Source organism: Schistocerca gregaria, chromosome 1, assembly GCF_023897955.1.
Source record: "Schistocerca gregaria isolate iqSchGreg1 chromosome 1, iqSchGreg1.2, whole genome shotgun sequence".
Classification (NCBI taxonomy): Eukaryota; Metazoa; Arthropoda; class Insecta; order Orthoptera; family Acrididae; genus Schistocerca; species Schistocerca gregaria.
The window spans coordinates 345,911,964-345,934,209 of record NC_064920.1 but is presented as its reverse complement, the minus strand read 5'-3'; the positions used below and the strand labels follow the sequence as shown (position 1 = coordinate 345,934,209).

Here is a 22,246-nt window from a genome sequence, read left to right as displayed (position 1 = left end):
GTCAATTTTGTTTCCTGAAGGCAGAGTACAAGGGGACGCTACGATGCTAAAAGCAGCTGTAAATCCTTTTTGTGAAACCGAAGGCCACGAACATTCCTTTGGAGGAGAGTCATGAGGAGGAAGAGATGTAGGTGTTTCACCTCGGCAGCTGCAAATTGACATCTGGGGAACAGGCACTACTACAGGGCACAGAAGCAGGATGATTCTGCTCCATGAGGCCCACAGAAGCATCAGCTTGCTTGTGCAGTCGGTCTGTGGAGTCCAATGCTGATTAACAGTTGCTGGTACACACCGGCGACATGGAGGCTGGCCGGGCTAAGGTGTCACGTGGCAACACCATTGAAGAGGATCGTTGGTTGGTTGGGTGTGGGATTGAAGGGACCAGACTGCTAAGGTCATCGGTCCCTTGTTCCACGATAAAATCACACGAAATAAAAACTGTCAGTCGTTAAAAACGGAGAACTAAGAGAAGGGACGACACAATACAAGAAAGGCAGACAAAGACCAGACAAACGGAACTAAAATCGCACAGAGTGTGAAGGTGGTTGGCCGACCATGAAAATAAGGAAAAGCCAACCACCAAATGACATTAAAACCCACAGTTTAAAACCACAGGCCAAAGGCCCAAGTCAATACAGGAAATAAAAGGACAAACACTCAAATCATACGATAAAAACCCCCTGCCCGAATAAAACTCAACACGAGGTCCGCCATAGCATCGTCATCACATAAAAGGGCAGGGAGGGTATCAGGCAGCGCAAAAGTCTGCCTGAGTCCTGTTAAAAGCGGGCAGTCCACCAAAATGTGGACCACCGTCAGAGCTGCCCCGCAGCGACATAGCGGTGGGTCCTCCCGGCGCAACAAATGGCCGTGCGTCAGCCACGTGTGGCCAACGCGCAGCCGGCAGAGGACGACAGAGTCCTTCCGAGAGGCCCGCATGGAGGAGCGCCACACACGGGTCGTCTCCTTCACCGCCCGAAGTTTGTTGGGCGTGGGCAGGGTGCGCCACTCGTCACCCCAGGCACCAAGCACTTTCTGGCGCAAAAGCGACAGGAGATCACACTCCATAAGGCCGAGTTCCAGAGCCGGTGAACTCACTGCCTGTTTAGCCAGCGTGTCAACCCGCTCATTGCCCGGGATGCCGACATGACCTGGGGTCCAAACAAAGACCACGGAGCGGCCACAACGGGCAAGAGCATGGAGCGACTCGTGGATGGCCATCACCAGACGGGAACGAGGAAAGCACTGGTCAAGAGCTCGTAAACCACTCAGGGAGTCACTACAGATGACAAAGGACTCACCTGAGCGGGAGCGGATATACTCTAGGGCGCGATAGATGGCAACCAACTCGGCAGTGTATACACTGTTCCCGGGTGCCAGCGACCGTTGCTCACAATGATCCTCTAGAGTAAGAGCGTAACCAGTGCGACCAGAGACCATCGAACCGTCGGTATAGGTCACGGCAGATCCGGGAAACTCGGCAAGGAGAGCAACAAAGCGGCGGTGGAGGGCCGGAGGAGGGACCGAGTCTTTCGGACCCTGTGCCAAATCCAGCCGAATGCATGGTCGGCGCACACACCAAGGGGGTAGACGGAGATTGGCCCGGAAAACAGGCGGGAGAGGAAAAAACTCAATCCCACACAGTAGAGCCCGGATGCGAACCGCGATCGTACACCCTGACCGGGGCCGCCTGTCTGGAAGATGGACGATCGAGTGCGGGAACAGGAGATGGTAGTTGGGATGCCCTGGCAAGCTACAAACGTGGGCAGCATAAGCAGCCAGAAGTCGGTCGCGCCGGATCCGCAATGGAGGAACACCAGCCTCCACAAGTAAGCTGTCAACAGGGCTTGTCCGAAATGCTCCTGTGGCGAGTCAGATCCCGCAGTGATGGATGGGATCCAGCAATTGCAACGCTGATGGTGACGCCGAACCATAAGCCACACACCCATAATCAAGGCGGGACTGGATCAGCGCTTGATACAGCCGGAGAAGGGTGGACCGATCGGCACCCCATCCGGTGTGGCTAAGGCAACGGAGAGCGTTTAAATGCCGCCAGCATGTTTGTTTAAGCTGCCTAATATGAGGCAGCCAAGTCAACCGGGCATCAAATACCAGTCCCAAGAACCGATGCGTCTCTACCACAGCAAGAGGTGCACCGTTAAGGTAAAGGCGTGGCTCAGGGTGAACTGTGCGACGCCGGCAGAAATGCACAACGCAGGTCTTAGCGGCCGAAAACTGGAAGCCGTGCGCTACAGCCCACGACTGCGCCTTGCGGATAGCGCCCTGCAGCTGGCGCTCAGCAACTGCAATGCCAGCGGAGCTGTAGTAGAGGCAGAAGTCGTCTGCATACAACAAAGCTGCGACGGACGATCCCACCGCCTCAGCGAGCCCATTGATCGCAATTAAAAACAGGGAGACACTGAGGACAGACCCCTGTGGGACCCCGTTCTCCTGGACCCGGGAGGAACTATGGGACGCAGCAACTTGCACGCGGAAGGAACGAGACGACAGAAAATTCTGAATAAAAATCGGGAGCGGGCCCCTAAGACCCCACCCATGAAGTGTGGCCAGGATGTGATATCGCCAAGTCGTATCGTACGCCTTCCGCATGTCGAAGAAGACGGCAACCAGATGTTGGCGGCGTGCAAAGGCTGTACGGACGGCAGACTCTAGGGAGACCAGATTATCGACGGCAGAGCGGCCTTTGCGGAACCCACCCTGAGACGGAGCCAGAAGGCCTCGAGACTCGAGGAGCCAACTCAACCTCCGGCTCACCATACGTTCTAGCAACTTGCAAAGAACGTTGGTGAGGCTTATGGGGCGGTAGCTGTCCACCTCCAGCGGGTTCTTGCCAGGTTTCAACACGGGGAGGACGATGCTTTCTCGCCATTGAGACGGGAACACACCCTCAACCCAGATGCGGTTGAAAACATCTAGGAGGCGTCGCTTGCAATTCACAGAGAGGTGTTTCAGCATCTGGCTGTGGATGCGGTCTGGCCCAGGAGCCGTATCAGGGCAAGCAGATAGTGCACTCTGGAATTCCCAGTCGCTGAAAGGAGCATTGTACGACTCCGCGTGGCGCGTGTGAAAGGAAAGCCTCCAACTTTCCAACCGCTCTTTCCGGGAGCGGAAGGCCAGTGGGTAATTCGTAGATGCGGAACACTGAGCAAAATGCGCTGCTAACCGGTCCGCAATCGTGTCGGAGTCAGTACACACCACTCCATTCAGCGAAAGCCCAGGGACAGAGACAGGCGGCCGATAGCCATGGAGTCGCCTAATCTTAGCCCAAACCTGCGATGCAGAGGTACGGACGCCAATGGTGGAAACATACCGTTCCCAGCACTCCTGCTTCCGTTGGCGAATAAGGCGTCGGGCACGGGCACGGAGCTGTTTAAAAACGATGAGGTTCTCCAAGGACGGGTGCCGCTTATGGCGTTGAAGAGCCCGCCGGCGATCTCTAATCGCCTCTGCGATCTCGGGCGCCCACCAAGGCACAGTCCTCCGCCGAGGGGACCCGGATGAACAGGGAATCGCAGATGCCGCCGCAGAAACGATGCCGGTGGTGACCGACTGAACCACCGCATCAATGGTGTCAGGGGAAGGAGGTGCGATAGTGGCGAGAGAGGAGAACAAGCCCCAATCAGCCTTATTCAGAGCCCATCTGGAGGGGCGTTCAGAAGAGTGACGCTGTGGTAGTGACAGAAAGATGGGGAAATGGTCACTACCACATAAGTCGTCATGGACACTCCAGTGGATGGATGGTGAAAGTCCGGGGCTGCAGATAGAAAGGTCGATGGCCGAAAATGTGCCATGGACGACGCTGAAATGTGTCGGCTCTCCCGTGTTTAAGAGGCAGAGGTCAAGCTGCGAGAGAAGAGTCTCGACATCTCTACCCCGGCCAGTAATCGCGGCGCTACCCCACAGGGGGTTATGGGCGTTAAAAGTCGCCCAGTAACACAAAAGGAGGAGGCAGTTGTGCTATCAATGCAGCCAACACATGACGCGAGACAGCACCATCTGGCGGAAGATACAAACTGCAGACAGTAATAGGCTGAGGCGTCCACATCCTTACAGCGACAGCCTCTAAAGGTGTGTGAAGAGGTACACATTCGCTGTAGACAGAGTTAAGGATGTAGACGCAGACTCCACCAGATACCCTCTCATAAGCTGCCCGGTTCTTGTAATAACCCCGATACCCACGTAGGGCAGGGGTCCGCATTGCCGGAAACCAAGTTTCCTGTAGGGCAATGCAGAGGAAAGGGTGACTGCTGATGAGTTGGCGAAGCTCAGCAAGGTGGTGGAAAAAAGCGCTGCAGTTCCACTGGAGTATTGCTTTGTCCATGTCCGAAAAAGGCGTGAAGGGGCCGAGGAGGCAGATCACGCCACTGGGTCACCTGCTGCCACCGATGGAGGACCAGTACAATCTGCTTCCATGGCGTCTGAGGGTCCGGCGAGATCCAGGTCCTCAGCGGACGCCCGGATCTCCACCTTATCCCCGGACGCAGAGCCTGTAGGGAGCAGTGGGGTGGATGCCACCGCGTGGTCCTTGGCCTTAGAGGTCTTCTTCTTCGTCTTGTCTCTCTGGTCCTTGGGTTTCATTGGCTGGGAGGGCTCCAGCGAGTCAGTCTCCGGGACGGAGGAGGAGCGGGAAGCCCTGCGATCAGCCGCTGGTCTGCTTTTCTTCCATTGGCTGACGTCACCCTTCCCAGAGGCGGAAACCTGGGAAGGAAGGGACCCAAGGGACCCTTTCCGTGCTATTCGAGCAGGGGAAGTTTGAGGCTTCCCCAGCTTAGAAGTAGGGACTGATGTCCCCGATGGTTGGGGGGTTGCTGCTCCTGAGGCAGGTAGTGCAGGAGCAGCAGGGAGTGAAGTGCCCCCCACCATCAAGGGGGCAGGTGTAGCATTCCGGCTCTGAGAGGTGGCAGTCTGAGGGAGAGCTAATGGGGCCATAACAGTAGTAGCCGCGGCGTAAGAGGCAGGCATTCGAACAGGATGGAGGCGTTCGAACTTCTGCCTGGCCTCAGTGTATGTCAGGCGGTCCAGGGTCTTATACTCCATGATTTTGCGCTCTTTCTGGTAGATCCTGCAGTCCGGCGAGCAAGGTGAGTGGTGCTCTCCGCAGTTTACACAGATGGGAGGCGGAGCACATGGAGTATCGGGATGTGATGGGCGTCCACAATCTCGACATGTGAGGCCGGAAGTACAGCGGGAAGGCATATGCCCGAACTTCCAGCACTTAAAGCACCGCATCGGGGGAGGGATATATGGCTTGACGTCACAACGATAGACCATCACCTTGACCTTCTCAGGTAAAGTATCATCCTCGAAGGCCAAGATGAAGGCACCGGTGGCAACCTGCTTATCCCTTGGACCACGATGTATGCGCCGGACGAAGTGAACACCTCGCCGCTCTAAATTGGCGCGAAGCTCGTCATCGGACTGCAATAGAAGGTCCCGATGGAATATTATGCCGTGGACCATATTAAGACTCTTATGGGGCGTGATTGTAACCGGAACATCCCCCAGCTTGTTACAATCGAGTAACCGGCGGGACTGGGCGGAGGACGCCGATTTGATCAAAACCGAGCCCGAGCGCATTTTGGACAAGCCCTCCACCTCCCCGAACTTGTCCTCTAAGTGCTCGACGAAGAACTGAGGCTTCATGGATGTAAAGGATTCACCATCAGCTCTCGTACACACCAGGTAGCGGGGCGAGTATGGTTCGCTGGCATCCTTAGTCTTTCGTTCCTCCCATGGTGTAGCCAGGGAGGGGAACGATTTGGGGTCATATGTAGTTGCGTTGTATTGAGCCCTGGAACGCTTAGAGACTGCTGGCGGCTGGCCACCAGCAAGAGATGATGTACCACGCTTCATTGCGGGTCATCCGCCCTGATGCCACCTACTCCGACCAAGGGCCCTCCCCACGGGCGCCACCCAGCCTCAGCAACGACCATCTGGCAGGATGGCCATTGCCGGGAGTCCCAATGCCCCAAGGAGATAGGCATCTACTCCTTGGCATACGTGGGGAGTTAACGGCGCTGGCACCAGCAGAGCGATCCCTGTGTAGTCAGGGGGCTACAACGAACAGGGTACATGGCGGCCCCACCACAACGGACTGGCTACCGTGCTGGATTTCAGGTGATGTAGTCCAATATCGTCATTGGCGCATAAAGCGGCACAGCATAGCAGACTGCAAGAAACCGCACCCAAGAACAAATCCACGCCCAAGAGATGGTAGGTGAGCGGGACTGCTAAGCGATGACGACAAACCTGGCTAGAGATGGTAATGCTTGATGGACACATCGCTCCTTGTAAGGTGCCCTTCCCCAATCGGCTCGCTCTTCGGAAAATTTAGAAGGATGGAGGTCAAACCCGTTAGGGGACCATCTCACAAGGCCAAAACGTTTGAGACTCCTTTTAGTCGCCTCTTACGACAGGCAGGAATACCGTGGGCCTATTCTTACCCCCGAACCCACAGGGGGGGAAAGAGGATCGTCGAGGTGGCGAAGGAGAAGACAGTTTGCCTTTGGTGGACTTCTTCGAGCCTTTCTGGTTAGATGAAGGCTCAAGTGTTGTTAGGCTGGAGGGGCAGAGGGAGTCTTCATGTGAGTACTACTCCTATCTTTTCCGGCCTACCAGTTGTGTAGCTGGTTTGGAATGTAGGGCCCAACAGTGATAATTTCATAGCCTGATTTCAGCTTGGATGGAAGCACCACTCTATCAAAGGTAAGAAAGAGAGTGCAGGTGGGCACTCAGGAGGAATCTTCATTTTTCATTACATGATGGACGACAATGACACTGATCAGAGAGGCAAGATTGGATTTCGGCCTCGGTTAGACCTTCGAGCAGCCTGGTGTAAATTACACCGGAGGAAGAATTCAAGGTTCCATGGGCCTCGGCATTAACAGGGTAACTGTGGAGTAGCGAGGCAGCAAGTAGTAGGTGTGCCTGAGAATCAGAAGTGGTTTGCAAAAGCAAAGGGCAATTCCCAAAATGAGAGCAGGATTTCACAGGGCCAGCAACTCCATCAACATCTTTCTGAATAATAAATAGATTTACTGTGGCAAAAGACTGACTATCTTCAGCATGTGAGACCACGAGGAACAGTGGTGCAGCAGGAAGGGTCTCAAAAGGGTTTGCACCAACCTTAGGTGATAGCTCATACCTCAGGTCAGACTTCCTGAACACCTGACAGAGGGACCAATCAGCAATTTGGGAAGGTTACAGTTCAGTTAACATGTTTGTTAACATCGAGTATAGATTTAAGTGTCAGGAAGTCATTTCTGAAAGTATTTGTATGGAGTGTAGCCATGTATGGAAGTGAAACATGGACGATAAATAGTTTGGACAAGAAGAGAATAGAAGCTTTCGAAATGTGGTGCTACAGAAGAATGCTGACGATTAGATGGGTAGATCACATAACTAATGAGGAAGTATTGAATAGGATTGGGGAGAGGAGAAGTTTTTTGGCACAACTTGACCAGAAGAAGGGATCGGTTGGTAGGACATGTTCTGAGGCATCAAGGGATCACCAATTTAGTATTAGAGGGCAGCGCGGAGGGTAAAAATCGTAGAGGGAGACCAAGAGATGACTACACTAAGCAGATTCAGAAGGATGTAGGTTGCAGTAGGTACTGGGAGATGAAGAAGCTTGCACAGGATAGAGTAGCATGGAGAGCTGCATCAAACCAGTCTCAGGACTGAAGACAACAACAACAACAACAACAACAACAACAGTTCAGGCAATCATCCCTCCCTGGGCCTGGCCTGTACCAAGGGGTACATGCGAACCCTACCTGTCGACACGGGGCTGAGAATTGTGTGTTACCCAGTGACCTGTTATGCGTCAGATGCATGAGCCGGCCTTCAGGAACGCACAGGGAGAAAGAAGAAAAAAAGAGGATCCTCATACGCCAAAGTGGAGGAATGAGAGGAGAAGGGAAACAAAGAAAGGAAGGAAAAGGGAGCGAAAAACAAAGGTGCGACAGTTCACACGTCAGCGACAGAATGCACAACATTCCCAGTAATACCCCACACATGTTCCCCAAGGGAGGGGAAAAAGAATAGCAAGGGGATGGACATGCAGCACGGAAGGGAAAAAAATGCTGCAAAGGCAAGGCTGGGGCCCTGTGGTAGCCAAGCACGAACCCGTCAAAGTGTGGTGAGCCCCCTGGTGGTCGGGGAGCGTGTGGGGGAAGGGGGGGGGGGGGGTGATAGAAGGGAAGGGTTGAAACCCAGGCCTGGCACATAGCCTACATCTCTAAGACCACCAAGGAGGTGATCCTCATCCCAAAAATACATCATCGGAATTCTCTCATACTCTCACTTCATGATAGATTGCAGAAAGGTTCATAAGGACACACAGAACTGGTGACTTGTCAGCATACAGAACTACTGAAACATTTAAGATGCATGCACCAATAATTTGATCAGTTTCCACAATGTGTCACTACCTACTGCAGCAAATTTCACTGCGCTGAGTAGTCAATTATTGAAGTTAGTCATTGTTTCCCAAAACGCCCGCGAAGAAAAAAATAGAACGATTTTAAGGGTCAATAAGAGTGTGTGTATATTTATTTATTTATTTATGTCCAATCTATTTGAACAAATCCTATTTTATTGTTAACACACTTAACAGAATATTAGCCCCTTGTAGCACCAAAATCGTACTTTCCTCAATTTTAGTGCAAGTTTCACAGGTTTGTCGTTTACTATACAGTGGATTTGTGGCTCATAAAAATGTTTGTTCCATTGTAAATATTCAGTAATAATTTTCCATTGTTTTTGGCCCATTTCACTATCACTATGTGATAAGTGAAACAGCTATAATAACAATAAATAATGATAACTGTAATTATAAAAGAATAATTACATGATTTAATATATCTCCTCTCATGGTGTTACAACCCTGCATAGGTCTAATCCTCTTCAACAGGTTTCCTACATATTGCCCTCTCTAGTGCAGTTCTCCCCATCCTCTAACTCACAGATTTTAAAACATCTTCCACATTTGCTATCCACCACTTTTGTGACCTTCCTCTGTCTTCTTTCAGTTGGCTTCCATACAGAAACCATTCTAGTTATTTGTCCAGCATCCTTCCACTAATGAGTACTGATGAAAAGCAGCTCCGGCTTTTTGAAATCAGTATTCTGCACAAGATCTATGGGGCATTTTGGAATAACAATGGTTTCTGGACTTCTAAAATGAATGCCGAACTGTATCACCTGATAAGAGGAGCTGACAGAACAGTAAAAAGAATAAAAGCCTGGCTTGGAGATGTGATTTTTTGACGTAAAAGGGATGACAACTGTTCAAAGAGCCTGTACATCTGATGGCTCCATCTGCACCCCTGTCCACATTAAACTCAGCAACCACCAACAGTACCTGCATTTTGGCAGCTGTTATCCCTTCAACATCAAAAATCCATCCTATAGAGCCTGACCACCCAGGAATGGCATATCTGCAGTGACAAGAAGTCCCTTGCCCAGAATGGTGAGGCTCTCACTAAGGCCTTTACAGACAAGCACTAGCCCCAGGACACACACACACACACACACACACACACACACACACACACACACACACACACAAACCTCCCACCACCTTCTACAACCACCCACAAAGTATTGCCCCCTTTGTCACCCATTACACCAAGACCGTAACAACTGAATCATATCATAAAGGTTTTGATTTCCAATCATCATGCCCTAAAATGAGGGACATCCGGCTCGAGACTCTTCCCACTCTTCCTAAAGCAGTGTTCCATTACACACCCAAACTCTACAGCATCTTACTCCATCCCTATGCCACTTCCAATCCCAATTTCTTGCCCAAAGAATCATAACCATGTGGAAAACCCAATTGCAGGATTTTCTCAGTCTAGCCACCTAGCACAGGTTTATTAGTGGACTGGCCACCTGTGAAAGCAGCCACGTCTTACCAGATCTGCTTCCATCATTGCACGGCTTTTTATATTCTACATCTACGTCCACATATATACTCCACTAGCCACCAAGCAGTGTGTGGAGGGCACAATTCGTGCCAAAGTCATATCGCCCTCCCCCATTCAACTCGCGGATCGCATGAAAGAAAAACAACTGTCTGAACACCTCAGTACGAGTTCTAATTTCTCTTGTCTTTGAATAATGATCACTGCGCGATTTGAAAATGGGTGGTAATAATATATGCTCTACATCCTCGGCAAAGATCGGATTTCGGAAATTAGTGAGCAGCCCCTTCCGTTTAGTCCATCGTCTATCTGCAAGTGTGTCCCACTTCAAACTTTCTATGAGATTTTTAACGCTCTCACGATGGCTAAATGTACTAGTCATGAATCTTGCCACTCTTCTTTGGACCTTCCCAATCTCTTGAATCAGATCCAGCTGGTAAGGGTCCCATACTGATGAAAAATACTCTAAGACTGGATGAACTAACGTATTGTAAGCAATTTCCTTTGTCGATGGACTGCACCGCTTCAGGATTCTACCAATAAACCGCAGTCTAGAGTTTACCTTACCCATTACTTGTGTAATCAGATCGTTCCATTTGAGATCATTTTTAATAGCCACACCCAGATAATTGACCGATGTTACCACTTCCAAAGACTGGGCATTTATTTTTTACTCGTACATTAATGGGGATTTTCGTCTTGTTACAACAGGCTCTAGATATCGGCTCAGAGGTTGATGCCATATTCCTCGACTTTCAAAAGGCGTTCGAATCAGTTCCACACTGTCACTTGATCCAAAACGTGCGCACTTAGGTCTATCCGATGACCTATGTGGTTGGATAGAAAATTTTCTAACAGAGAGCAGTATGTCATCCTGAATGGGGTGACTTCAACAGAAACAAGTGTAACTTCAGGTGTGCCCCAGGGCAGCATAATAGGTCCGCTGCTTTTTACGATTTACATAAACTATTTGGTTCATGGTATTGACAGCGGCATTAGACTGTTTACCGATGATGCTTTAATTTACCATCTAGTAAAATCATCAGACGATCAATTCCAATTACAAAATGATCTAGAGAGAACTTCTGTATGGTATGAAAAGTGGCAATTAGCACTAAACAAAGAAAAGTGCAAGGTCGTCCACATGGGTACAAAAAGAAATCTGATAAATTTTGGGTATACAATAAATTGCACAAATCTAAGGGCTGTCAATTCGACTAAATACCTAGGAATTACAATTATGAGCAACTTAAATTGGAAAGACCACATAGATAATATTGTGGGAAGGTGAAACAGAGACTGCACTTTCTTGGCAAAACACTTAGAAGATGCAACAAACCTATTAAAGAGACAGCCTACATTACACTTGTCCATCCTCTGCTGGAATATTGCTGCATGGTATGGGATCCTTACCAGTTAGGATTGATGGAGGACATCGAAAAAGTGCAAAGAAGGGCAGCTCGTTTCGGTTATCGCGCAATAGGGGTGAGAGTGTCACTGATGTGATACGTGAGTTGGCATGGCAAAGAAGGGCAGCTCGTTTCGGTTATCGCGCAATAGGGGTGAGAGTGTCACTGATGTGATACGTGAGTTGGGATGGCAGTCACTGAAACAAAGGTGGTTTTCTTTGTGGCGAGACCTATTTACAAAATTTCAACCACCAATTTTCTCTTCCGAATGCGGAAATATTTTGTTGACACCCACCTACGTAGGGAGAAATAATGATCATAATAAAATACGAGAAATCAGAGCTCAGACGGAAAGAGCCATTCGAGAGTGGAATAGTAGAGAAGTAGTATGAAAATTGCAGAGTACCGATGTAGAAGAATGGTGCTATATTTGTAGTATAGTCAACATATAATCTTACAGGGATATCGTCTGGGCCAGATGCCTTCCTGGTGTCTAAGGATCTTAACTGTTTTACAATCCCAGATACACTAAACACTATGTCAGCCATCCTTGCATTTGTTTGATAATTGGAAGGTGGAATGGTGCTGCAGTCCTCTACTGTAAACAAGTTTTTGAAAGCTAGGTTTAGAATTTCAGCCTTCTATTTATCATAGTCCATTACATTGCCCGTACTGTCAGCAAGAGAAGGTATTGAAATATTTGAAGCGTTCATAGATTTTACGTATGACCAAAATTTTATGGGGTTATTTTTAGAATTAGCAGATTTTTGTTTTCTTCTTTACTATTACATTTATCGATTTCCATGGATCCCTTGGAGAGGAGTCTCTGGGATGTGGAAAGAGTCAAAGTGTTCTTTTTTTTCACTCAGGTACATGGATATTAAAAAATTCTAATGCAAGCAGTTATGAGCTATAATCCTTGTGAAGATATTCATCAATGGAGTAGGAGTTTGCCAACAGGAAGTTCTTTAATTCACCCTGAAACCGATCTTTATCACTTACGAGACCTCTGATATGCTCTGCTAAGTATTGAATATATGAGTACCCATGTATTTGACTCCTTTTTGAACTAATGTTAAGCTTTTATAGCCCTTATACAGATTGTTTTTGGTTCTGATGATTATAATAATGTTTTGCACTATTTTATGTAAAAAGAGACATGTTGGAAAAGACAAAGGACATCAATGAGTATATGTACCGATAAGTAGTAGTTAGAATACCAAGTTCCTTAAAGAGGTCTCTGTGTGATGATCTAGGACTGACACCATATATAATTCTAATGAACCGTTTCTGAATTTTGAAAAAAGTTCTCTTTGTGAGAGGAGTTTCTCCAAAAGATGATTCCATAACTCATTAGTGAATAGAAGTAGGCCGAATAAACTAACTACTTCATTTTGAAATCACCTATTTCTGCTATCATGCGTACTGCAAATGTAGCTGAACTGAGGCATTTCATTAGGTCTAGAGTGTGAGTTTTCTAATTTAGGTTGTGGTCAATTTGTAGCCCTAAAAATCTGACACTGTCTAAAGCTTTAATTTCATTGTTTGAATACATTATACTTATAGGGTCAGGTATTCTTTTTGAGGTACTAAACTGTACGTACTGGGGCTTGTCAAAATTCAGTGACAATTCATTTGCTGTAAACCACCCACTGATACTTACAAACATTTCAATAGCTGATTGCTCAGTGAGATCACAGGTACTGTTTTTTATACAAATACTTGTATCATCTGCAAATAAGACAAAATTTGCATTTTGTGACACTGCATATGGAAGGTAATTAATATATAATAGGAACAAGGGACCTAAAGTAGAGTACTGGGGCACCCCTAATCTGATGGTTTCATATTCTGAATGACTATTGTTATGTGGTAAGCCTGATACACACACACTATTTTCTATTTAAAAGATAGGATGAGAACCATGAGTCTGCTACTCCTGTTATCCCATAATATTTTAACTTTTGTATAAGGATATAATGCTTAATACAATTAAAAGCTTTAGCCAAATCACAGAATATGTCACGTGGAAATAACTTTTGATTTATCGATTCTAATACAACATCTGCAGAAGTAAATATAGCTTGATCAGTTGACAATCCTTTCCAAAATCCAAACTGATTGTGAATGAGAATATTTTTCTGTACTAAGTGCTTATAAAGTCTGTTGTACATAACCCTTTCAAACACTTCCGAAAATATCTTCAATAAGGAAATGGGGAGGAAGTTTTCCACTGATGATTGGTCTCATTTCTTTGTGTAATGGTTTGACAGTAGCATATTTAAGCCTATCTGGAAAACTACCACTGTGGAGAGATTCATTACTTAGTATGTCACAAAGTTTTGAGGACAACATTTAATTATATTAGTGCTGATTTCATAATAACTTTTTTCCTGTTTCACTTTTTACTATTTTCCATACAGTTTTTATCTTGTTATTAGAGGCATTTATTTTTTCTTGAAAATAAATGCATTTCGAGGTTCCGACTGCTTTGTTTAGAATTTTACAATATAATTTGTAATGTGATTTAGCTTTATAGTCATCATTTTCCCTTGAAATTAAGTACAGTTTTCATTTTGTTTCGCAAGATACTTTCATTCCATTTGTAATCCAAAGTTTTGAAACATTCAATCTATTTGCTTTGATTACTTTCTTAGGGCAGCAGTTTTCAATGTGACCTATGACCGTATTAGAGAAATTTTTTCTTTTATCCCAGGTGAATTTTATACTTCTTTCCAGTCTGTATTACTCAAACAGCTTTTTTTATACTTTATTAAAGACATCTTTACGCCAGTGACTGTAACTCTTTCTTTATTTCACGATTGCAATTTCGGCCTTAGGCCATTATCAAGTGAAGATGTTATGGCTATTAAGTCATGTTAACCTAAATAACATCTTCACTTCATAATGGCCTAAGGCCAAAACTGCAGTCGTGAAATAAAGAAAGTTTTACAGTCACTGGTGTAAATATGATGTCTTTTATAAAGTTCTACCAGACTGTGAATCCCAGTTACAAAAAGTTAATTAGTTTTTTATACCATCAATTCCTGTTTCATTTATTATTCGTATAGTTTCCCACTTCCCGTTATTAGTTGAATCAGACCCTACTACATTACATGTAACCAACTGGTCATCATGATCTGAAAGGCCATTAAATATTGGATTTATACTATGATTTGCTAGCGTGGTAGTACCTACGAAAATGTTATCAATAGCAGTGCTGGTGGTACCCATAAACCTGGTTGGAAACTGTACTAAAGAATGAGATTATAAGAAGTGGTAAGATGCTCTAATATGGATCTTGAGTGATTATCCTTCAGAAAATTTAAATTAAAATCTTCACTTAGTATGAGTTCATTATTTTTTGGAAGTTAAGAAATTTAATACTGCATCAAGCCTGTTTAGTGAATAGCTGGAAATTACCAGCTGGAGCCCTGTATACTGTGACTAATTATTTTTCTTGTGTGTGTTTCCACTTGTGTGGCACATGCTTCAAAATGCTGATCACTACAGTATTTAAGAAAGTCAATGTTTTAATAATTGTGACCCTTTCTAATGTAAGTGGCAACTCCTTTCTCCATCTCTTTTCTGCAATACTTTGAAGCTAAGGTATATCCTACCATATTAACCATTTAAATTTCACTACCTAAATGATGTTCAGAAATCAAAATAATATCAACAGGATCTAAACAGATCTGAAATTTATTAATTTTGTTTTTTAAACCTCTGATATTTTGATGTAGTCAATTTATTGTTACCTTTTTTTGTCTTCAAAAGTATTATGCTTAACATTTTCAAATACTTCTTGTTTCAATATTTAATGTGTAAAAAAATGAACTACTCCCATGAGCTACAGTGTCCCCCTCTTAAAGAACTTGCTATCAACCTAGTTAGTATATCCTTCCCTATTCTATTGAGATGCAGGCTATGAGAAGAAAAGCCCCACCTACCAATAGTTTCAATAGGAACCAAACCAATCCCTGACCCAGCACCAGTGACAGCTACCAGGTCACAAACTCTTTCAAGCCTAGTGCATCTCTCAGCCAAGTGATAGAGGGCCTAAGATCTTTGTGTAAGGGTTTCACGAAGGAGGGTCATGTTGTAAAAGTGGGTGGAGCAGGGAACGGAAAGGATTGTGGCACCAGGCCAAATCTGTTTCTTGTGCCATCAATGAAACTGTCAGATACTGTCCTCTTTCTACACCTACATTTATACTCCACAAGCCACCCTACGGTGTGTGGCTCTTGTTCCTCCTACCACTTCCCACTTCTCTTCATCCCTTTGCCCCCTTAACCTAATTAGTTCCTCCCTAGCTTTATCTCATTCAGCCTGAAGGGCTCTAATCTTCTCCTCCTGTTCTGCTATTTTCATATCCCATGAACACACTCTACAGTACCTAGAAAGAGCTTCATTTTGTTCCCCAGTTTCCATGCCACTACATTCCCCCCAGTGAAACGATCTGTCACAACAGCTGCATAGCACCCCAGAACTAACTTTCCTACAGCATCTAAAACACTTCACACTCATGATTGTTTACAATATAGGCCTACTTTTTAAGCTTTCACTAAATAAAGATAATTTACTATTTACTATGCTCTATGGGGCTCTAATATAAATATAATACTAATGTACTTACTTAGACTTCAAATTGCTTAACTTTTGCACACAAAATTTAGGCCTAAAAACGGCTGTTAAGCAGTAATGGTTTTATGCTATTTTCTTTACAAATGTGGCACAGAACTTAAAATCTTCACTTCCCCAAACAGTTATTACACTACTGAATGCAATTAAACCTAATAAAAACCTAGCCACTGCACTTAGTACTCACTAGAACTTCAAAAATAAGCGCACACGAAATATCAACACAACCGATCGGTCCAAAGAGCATATTTGGACAAACTGCTTTCAAATACATTAAAAGAATCTCTCTCTGACATTTTGACAGCTACTTTCATTTCGCATAATTTTGTCAGCGGGGCAGTGACAACGTTTAAAACGACTGTGCAAAATTCTCTGCTTTCTCAGCAACTTCTTAATATGTTTGTTGTACCAAGGTAGATCCTTTCCCTCCCCTAAATTTTTGCTAGTTGGTGGACAGTAGATTTAAATTCTAACAAAAGATGCTCAATATCTTTGAGTCTCGCAGTGAATGCTTGGAGCTGACTATGAAGATATGTTTCCTTTGGTTTTTTGCAACGTACACTGACATAGAAGCCACAATGACATTATGGTCATTAATACCTTCTTTTATACACTCCTGGAAATTGAAATAAGAACACCGTGAATTCATTGTCCCAGGAAGGGGAAACTTTGTTGACACATTCCTGGGGTCAGATACATCACATGATCACACTGACAGAACCACAGGCACATAGACACAGCCAACAGAGCATGCACAATGTCGCCACTAGTACAGTGTATATCCACCTTTTGCAGCAATGCAGGCTGCTATTCTCCCATGGAGACGATCGTAGAGATGCTGGATGTAACCCTGTGGAACGGCTTGCCATGCCATTTCCACCTGGCGCCTCAGTTAGACCAGCGTTCGTGCTGGACGTGCAGACCGCCTGAGACGACGCTTCATCCAGTCCCAAACATGCTCAATGGGGGACAGATCCGGAGATCTTGCTGGCCAGGGTAGTTGACTTACACCTTCTAGAGCACGTTGGGTGGCACGGGATACATGCGGACGTGCATTGTCCTGTTGGAACAGCAAGTTCCCTTGCCGGTCTAGGAATGGCAGAACGATGGGTTCGATGACGGTTTGGATGTACCGTGCACTATTCAGTGTCCTCTCGACGATCACCAGAGGTGTACGGCCAGTGTAGGAGATCGCTCCCCACACCATGATGCCGGGTGTTGGCCCTGTGTGCCTCGGTCGTATGCAGTCCTGATTGTGGCGCTCACCTGCATGCATACGACCATCATTGGCACCAAGGCAGAAGCGACTCTCATCGCTGAAGACGACACGTCTCCATTCGTCCCTCCATTCACGCCTGTCGCGACACCACTGGAGGCGGGCTGCACGATGTTGGGGCGTGAGCGGAAGACGGCCTAAAGGTGTGTGGGACCGTAGCCCAGCTCCATGGAGATGGTTGCGAATGGTCCTCGCCGATACCCCAGGAGCAACAGTGTCCCTAATTTGCTGGGAAGTGGCGGTGTGGTCCCCTACGGCACTGCATAGGATACTACGGTCTTGGCGTGCATCCGTGCGTCGCTGCGGTCTGGTCCCAGGTCGACGGGCACGTGCACCTTCCGCCGACCACTGGTGACAACATCGATGTACTGTGGAGACCTCATGCCCCACGTGTTGAGCAATTCAGCGGTAGCTCCACCCGGCCTCCCGTATGCCCACTATACGCCCTCGCTCAAAGTCCGTCAACTGCACATACGGTTCACGTCCACGCTGTCGCGGCATGCTACCAGTGTTAAAGACTGCGATGGAGCTCCGTATGCCACGGCAAACTGGCTGACACTGACGGCGGCGGTGTACAAATGCTGTGCAGCTAGCGCCATTCGATGGCCAACACCGCGGTTCCTGGTGTGTCCGCTGTGCCGTGCGTGTGATCATTGCTTGTACAGCCCTCTCGCAGTGTCCGGAGCAAGTATGGTGGGTCTGACACACCGGTGTCAATGTGTTCTTTTTTCCATTTCCAGGAGTGTATTTTACATCTATCCCTGATAATGGAAACTCTCAAGTAAACTTTGAGGTTTTTAATTCTATGATCTATGGTAAAGAAAAATTAGAATTTTAACTGACTATAGATACTTACATACGAAGAACTGATTTCTTTGATATGCTCCTCATAATAGCTCCATAATGGGTAGCTATGTCAAAATGGTTTGGATACTTTAACAGAAGAGAAGCTGCTGCCTGCAACATTGAAAACTCAGAAATAACACAACTGAAGAGTAGCAATTGCTCATTTTTAGGTTCTGTCCGGGACAACACAAAGTTGTCTATCATTCTTTGGTATTGCATGAGTGAGGATTGCATATTACTGTTAGAATTATGTCCTGTTTGTTTTGTGTTAGGATGCAAAAACAACTAGAGTCATATGTGCCCATCTCAGAACTGTAGAACATGAAGACAGAGACAGGAGTTAAAAGTGGCTACACAAATTCCAATCAACAGAAGAGAAGACAGCTAAGCACAGGGATGTAGAGAAAGGTCTATAAAATATGCTATAGAGAAATGGAGGTCCTGAACTAAAGATTAAATGTCCTTCACCATATTTGTACAACAGATAAAAAGTCAAATGCGAACGACAGCCCATGCGTCATTTGCATGCAATAATTCAGACAACAAACGGGAACATTAGCAAATAAAACACAGACATTCCAACAGGAAATGGTGGACCATCAAAGGTTGATGGCAATGAGCACAAAGTGGTGGGGGAGCACCACTTAACAAATGGCCACAGCTACACTACTGGCCATTAAAATTGCTACGCATGAAGATGACGTGCTACAGACGAGAAATTTAACCAACAGGAAGAAGATACTGTGATATGCAAATGGTTAGATTTTCAGAGCATTCACGCAAGGTTGACGCCGGTGGCGACACCTACAACGTGCTGACATGAGGAAAGTTTCCAACCGAATTCTCATACACAAACAGCAGTTGAAGGCGTTGCCTGGTGAAACATTGTTGTGATGCCTCGTGTAAGGAGGAGAAATGCGTACCATCACGTTTCCGACTTTGATAAAGGTCAGATTGTAGCCTATGGCAATTGCGGTTTATTGTATCGCAACATTGCTGCTGGCGTTGGTCGAGATCCAATGACCGTTAGCAGAATATGGAATTGGAGGGTTCCAGAGGGTAATACGGAACATCGTGCTGGATCCCAAAGGGCTCGTATCACTAGCAGTTGAGATGACAAACATCTTATCAGCATGGCTGTAGCAGATCGTGCAGCCACATCTCGATCCCCGAGTCAACAGATGGGGACGTTTGCACGACAACAACCATCTGCACGACCAGTTCGACGACGTTTGCAGCAGCAGGGACTATCAGCTTAGAGACCATGGCTGCGGTTACCCTTGACACTGCACCACAGACAAGAGCGCCTCCGATGGTGTACTCGATGACGCACCTGGGTGCACAAATGGCAAAATGTCATTTTTTCGGATGAATTCAGGTTCTGTTTACAGCATCATGATGGTCGCATCCGTGTTTGGCGACATCGCGGTGAACGCACATTGGAAGCATGTATTCCTCATCGCCATACTGGCGTATCACCTGACGTGATGGTATGGGGTGCCATTGGTTACACATCTCCGTCACCTCTTGTTCGCATTGATGGCACTTTGAACAGTGGACGTTACATTTCAGATGTGTTACGACCTGTGGCTCTACCCTTCATTCGATGCCTGCGAAACCCTAAATTTCAGCAGGATAATGCAGGACCACATGTTTCAGGTCCTGTACGGGCCTTTCTGGATACAGAAAATGTTTGACTGCTGACTTCGCCAGCACATTCTCCAGATCTCTCAGCAATTGAAAACATCTGGTCAATGGTGGCCGAGCAACTGGCTCGTCACAATACGCCAGTCACTACTCTTGATGAACTGTGGTGTCATGCTGAAGCTGCATGGGCAGCTGTACCTGTACACACCATCCAAGCTCTGTCTGACTCAAAGCCCAGGCGTATCAAGGCCATTATTACAGCCAGAGGTGGTTGTTCTGGGTACTGTTTTCTCAGGATCTATGCGCCCAAATTGCGTGAAAGTGTAATCACATATCAGTTCTAGTATAATATACTTGTCCAATGAATACCCATTTATCATCTGCATTTCTTCTTGGTGTAGCAATTTTAATTGCCAGTAATCTAAAAAGACTACACAATCTACCTAGAATGATCTTGCAGCGAGAGGGCCGAGAGGAGGTCATCCAAGCCACTGGGAGAGGCTTAATAACTTGAAGCTTGTTCCCATGAAGGGAGGACCAGACCAGTGGTGATGCCAAAGTGACACCACCTGCTGACAAACAGCAACACAGAGGTTGTTGGAGGGAATGTAAGAACTAGGGGCCTGAGGTGCGAGGATTGCAGACTTGACAGCAGTGTCAGTGGCCTCATTCCCTGGCAAACCGATGTGACCAGGAACACAAATAAACATCACAATGGGTCCCTCAAGAAAGAGCAAGTGACAGATTTCTTGAACCTGTTGCACTAAGGTATGGGCGGTGTACAGCACACAAGAGGCTTTGAAGAGCACGAAGTCAGAGCAGATTATGCAATTTAAAAGCCTGTGCCATCGGAGGTAGTGCATGGCCTGATACAGGGTAAAGAGTCTACTGTAAATACTGAGTCGTGTTCTGGATGACGATACCAAAAAACGTGGGTGCCAATGATGAAGGCACACCCAACACCACAGACAGTTCATGAACTATTTCGTGTATTCAAAGATGCTATCGCAAAGTTCTGCACGAAGGTCATGAAACTGAAGGCGATTGAGTGAGGTTGGAATAGTGTCCTTAGGAAGCAAATGAAGGCCTAGGTGAAAGCGTGCCGATGCACGAAGCCAAGGTGGTGAAGGGCTCACATCCAGCAGGATAGTGCCAGGTAGCGTGAAGTTAAGATGCCACTGCAAGAGCTGAAAGGCAACTGGAGGATGTAAGAGAATAGGGACACCCCCACACTGGCAATGAAAGGAGTCTTCGAAGAAGGAAACATAGGATGGGTGGTCATGCAAGAAATATGGCATGTTTATCTGCTGAGGAAAAAGTCACGGCAGTAGGACAGAGGTAGTTCGCCAGGTTCTGCATACGGACTCGCAAGCGGGCTAGTATAAAAGACGCCTGGTGCCAAATGGATGCCACATTGGTGGATGGTATTGAGACTGCATAAGAGGGACAAACGGGCAGGTGCATAAACGAAACACCCACAGTCGAGTTTCTAATGGACATAGGACCGGTACAAACAGAGGAGGTTGGTTCAATCTGACCTCCAGGAAGTACCACTAAGGACAAATAGGGTATTGAGGGACCACATATAGTGGGCCTCCAGGTAGGACACATCATAGGACGAGAGGAACAAGTAAGTTCCTATCAAGCATGACCCCAGGAATTTCATAGTTTCAATGAACGGAAGAGCAACAGGCCCAAGATGTAAAGACAGTGGAAGAAACCAACTGCACCGCCAGAAATTCAGACAAGCAGTTTTGTCAGATGAAAATTAAAGCCATTGTCAATGCTCCACGAGTAAAGATAATCGAGACATCGCTGAAGACACCATTCAATGAGGTAGGCCCATGGAGAACTACAATAGATAGCAAAATTGTCAATGAAAAGGGAGCCGGAGATGCCCAGCAGGACACAGGTCATTACAGGGTTAATGGCAATAGCTACAAGGATGACACTCAAGATGGAATTCTGAGACACACCATTTTCCTTGATAAAGGTGTCCGACAAGACATAACCCATGCTTACCTTGAAAACTTGGTCTCTTAAAAATTCCTGGAGGGAACAGGGCATGAGGCCATGGAATCCCATGTGTATAGTGTACGGAGGATACCTGTCCTCTTAACAGGTGTCTTAGGCTTTCTCCAAACTAAAAAAAAAAAAAAATCCAGTCTGGGAATTCTGCAGATAACCATTCATGACATGGGTGGACAAAGTGACAAGATGGTCAACTGCAGAACAGCACACTCAAAATTCCCCTGTGCAGTGGTTAGTAAATGGCGAGACTCAAGCCACCATACCAGACCGGCATGAACCATACATTCCATTACTTTGCAACACAGCTGGTGAGAGAAATGGGGCAGTAGCTAAAACGAAGGTGTTTGTCCTTACCAGGCTTACGTATGGGTATGGCAGTGGCTTCACACCAGCATCTGGTAAATGTGCCCTCTGCCCAGATACAGTTGTACATACAAAGGAGAAAA

At 46.4% G+C, this 22,246-nt stretch overlaps 1 protein-coding gene across 2 annotated transcripts in view; it reads right to left on the bottom strand.

Moving 5' to 3' along the window:
- Positions 1-22,246, bottom strand: part of LOC126344736 (ribonuclease P protein subunit p21) — a 46,390-nt gene that overhangs the window by 10,494 nt on the left and 13,650 nt on the right. For both annotated transcript variants that reach the window (XM_050002044.1, XM_050002043.1), the window contains exon 3: positions 18,133-18,233. In XM_050002044.1, coding sequence (XP_049858001.1) covers positions 18,133-18,233 — 101 coding nt within the window. The remainder of the gene's footprint in view (positions 1-18,132; positions 18,234-22,246) is intronic.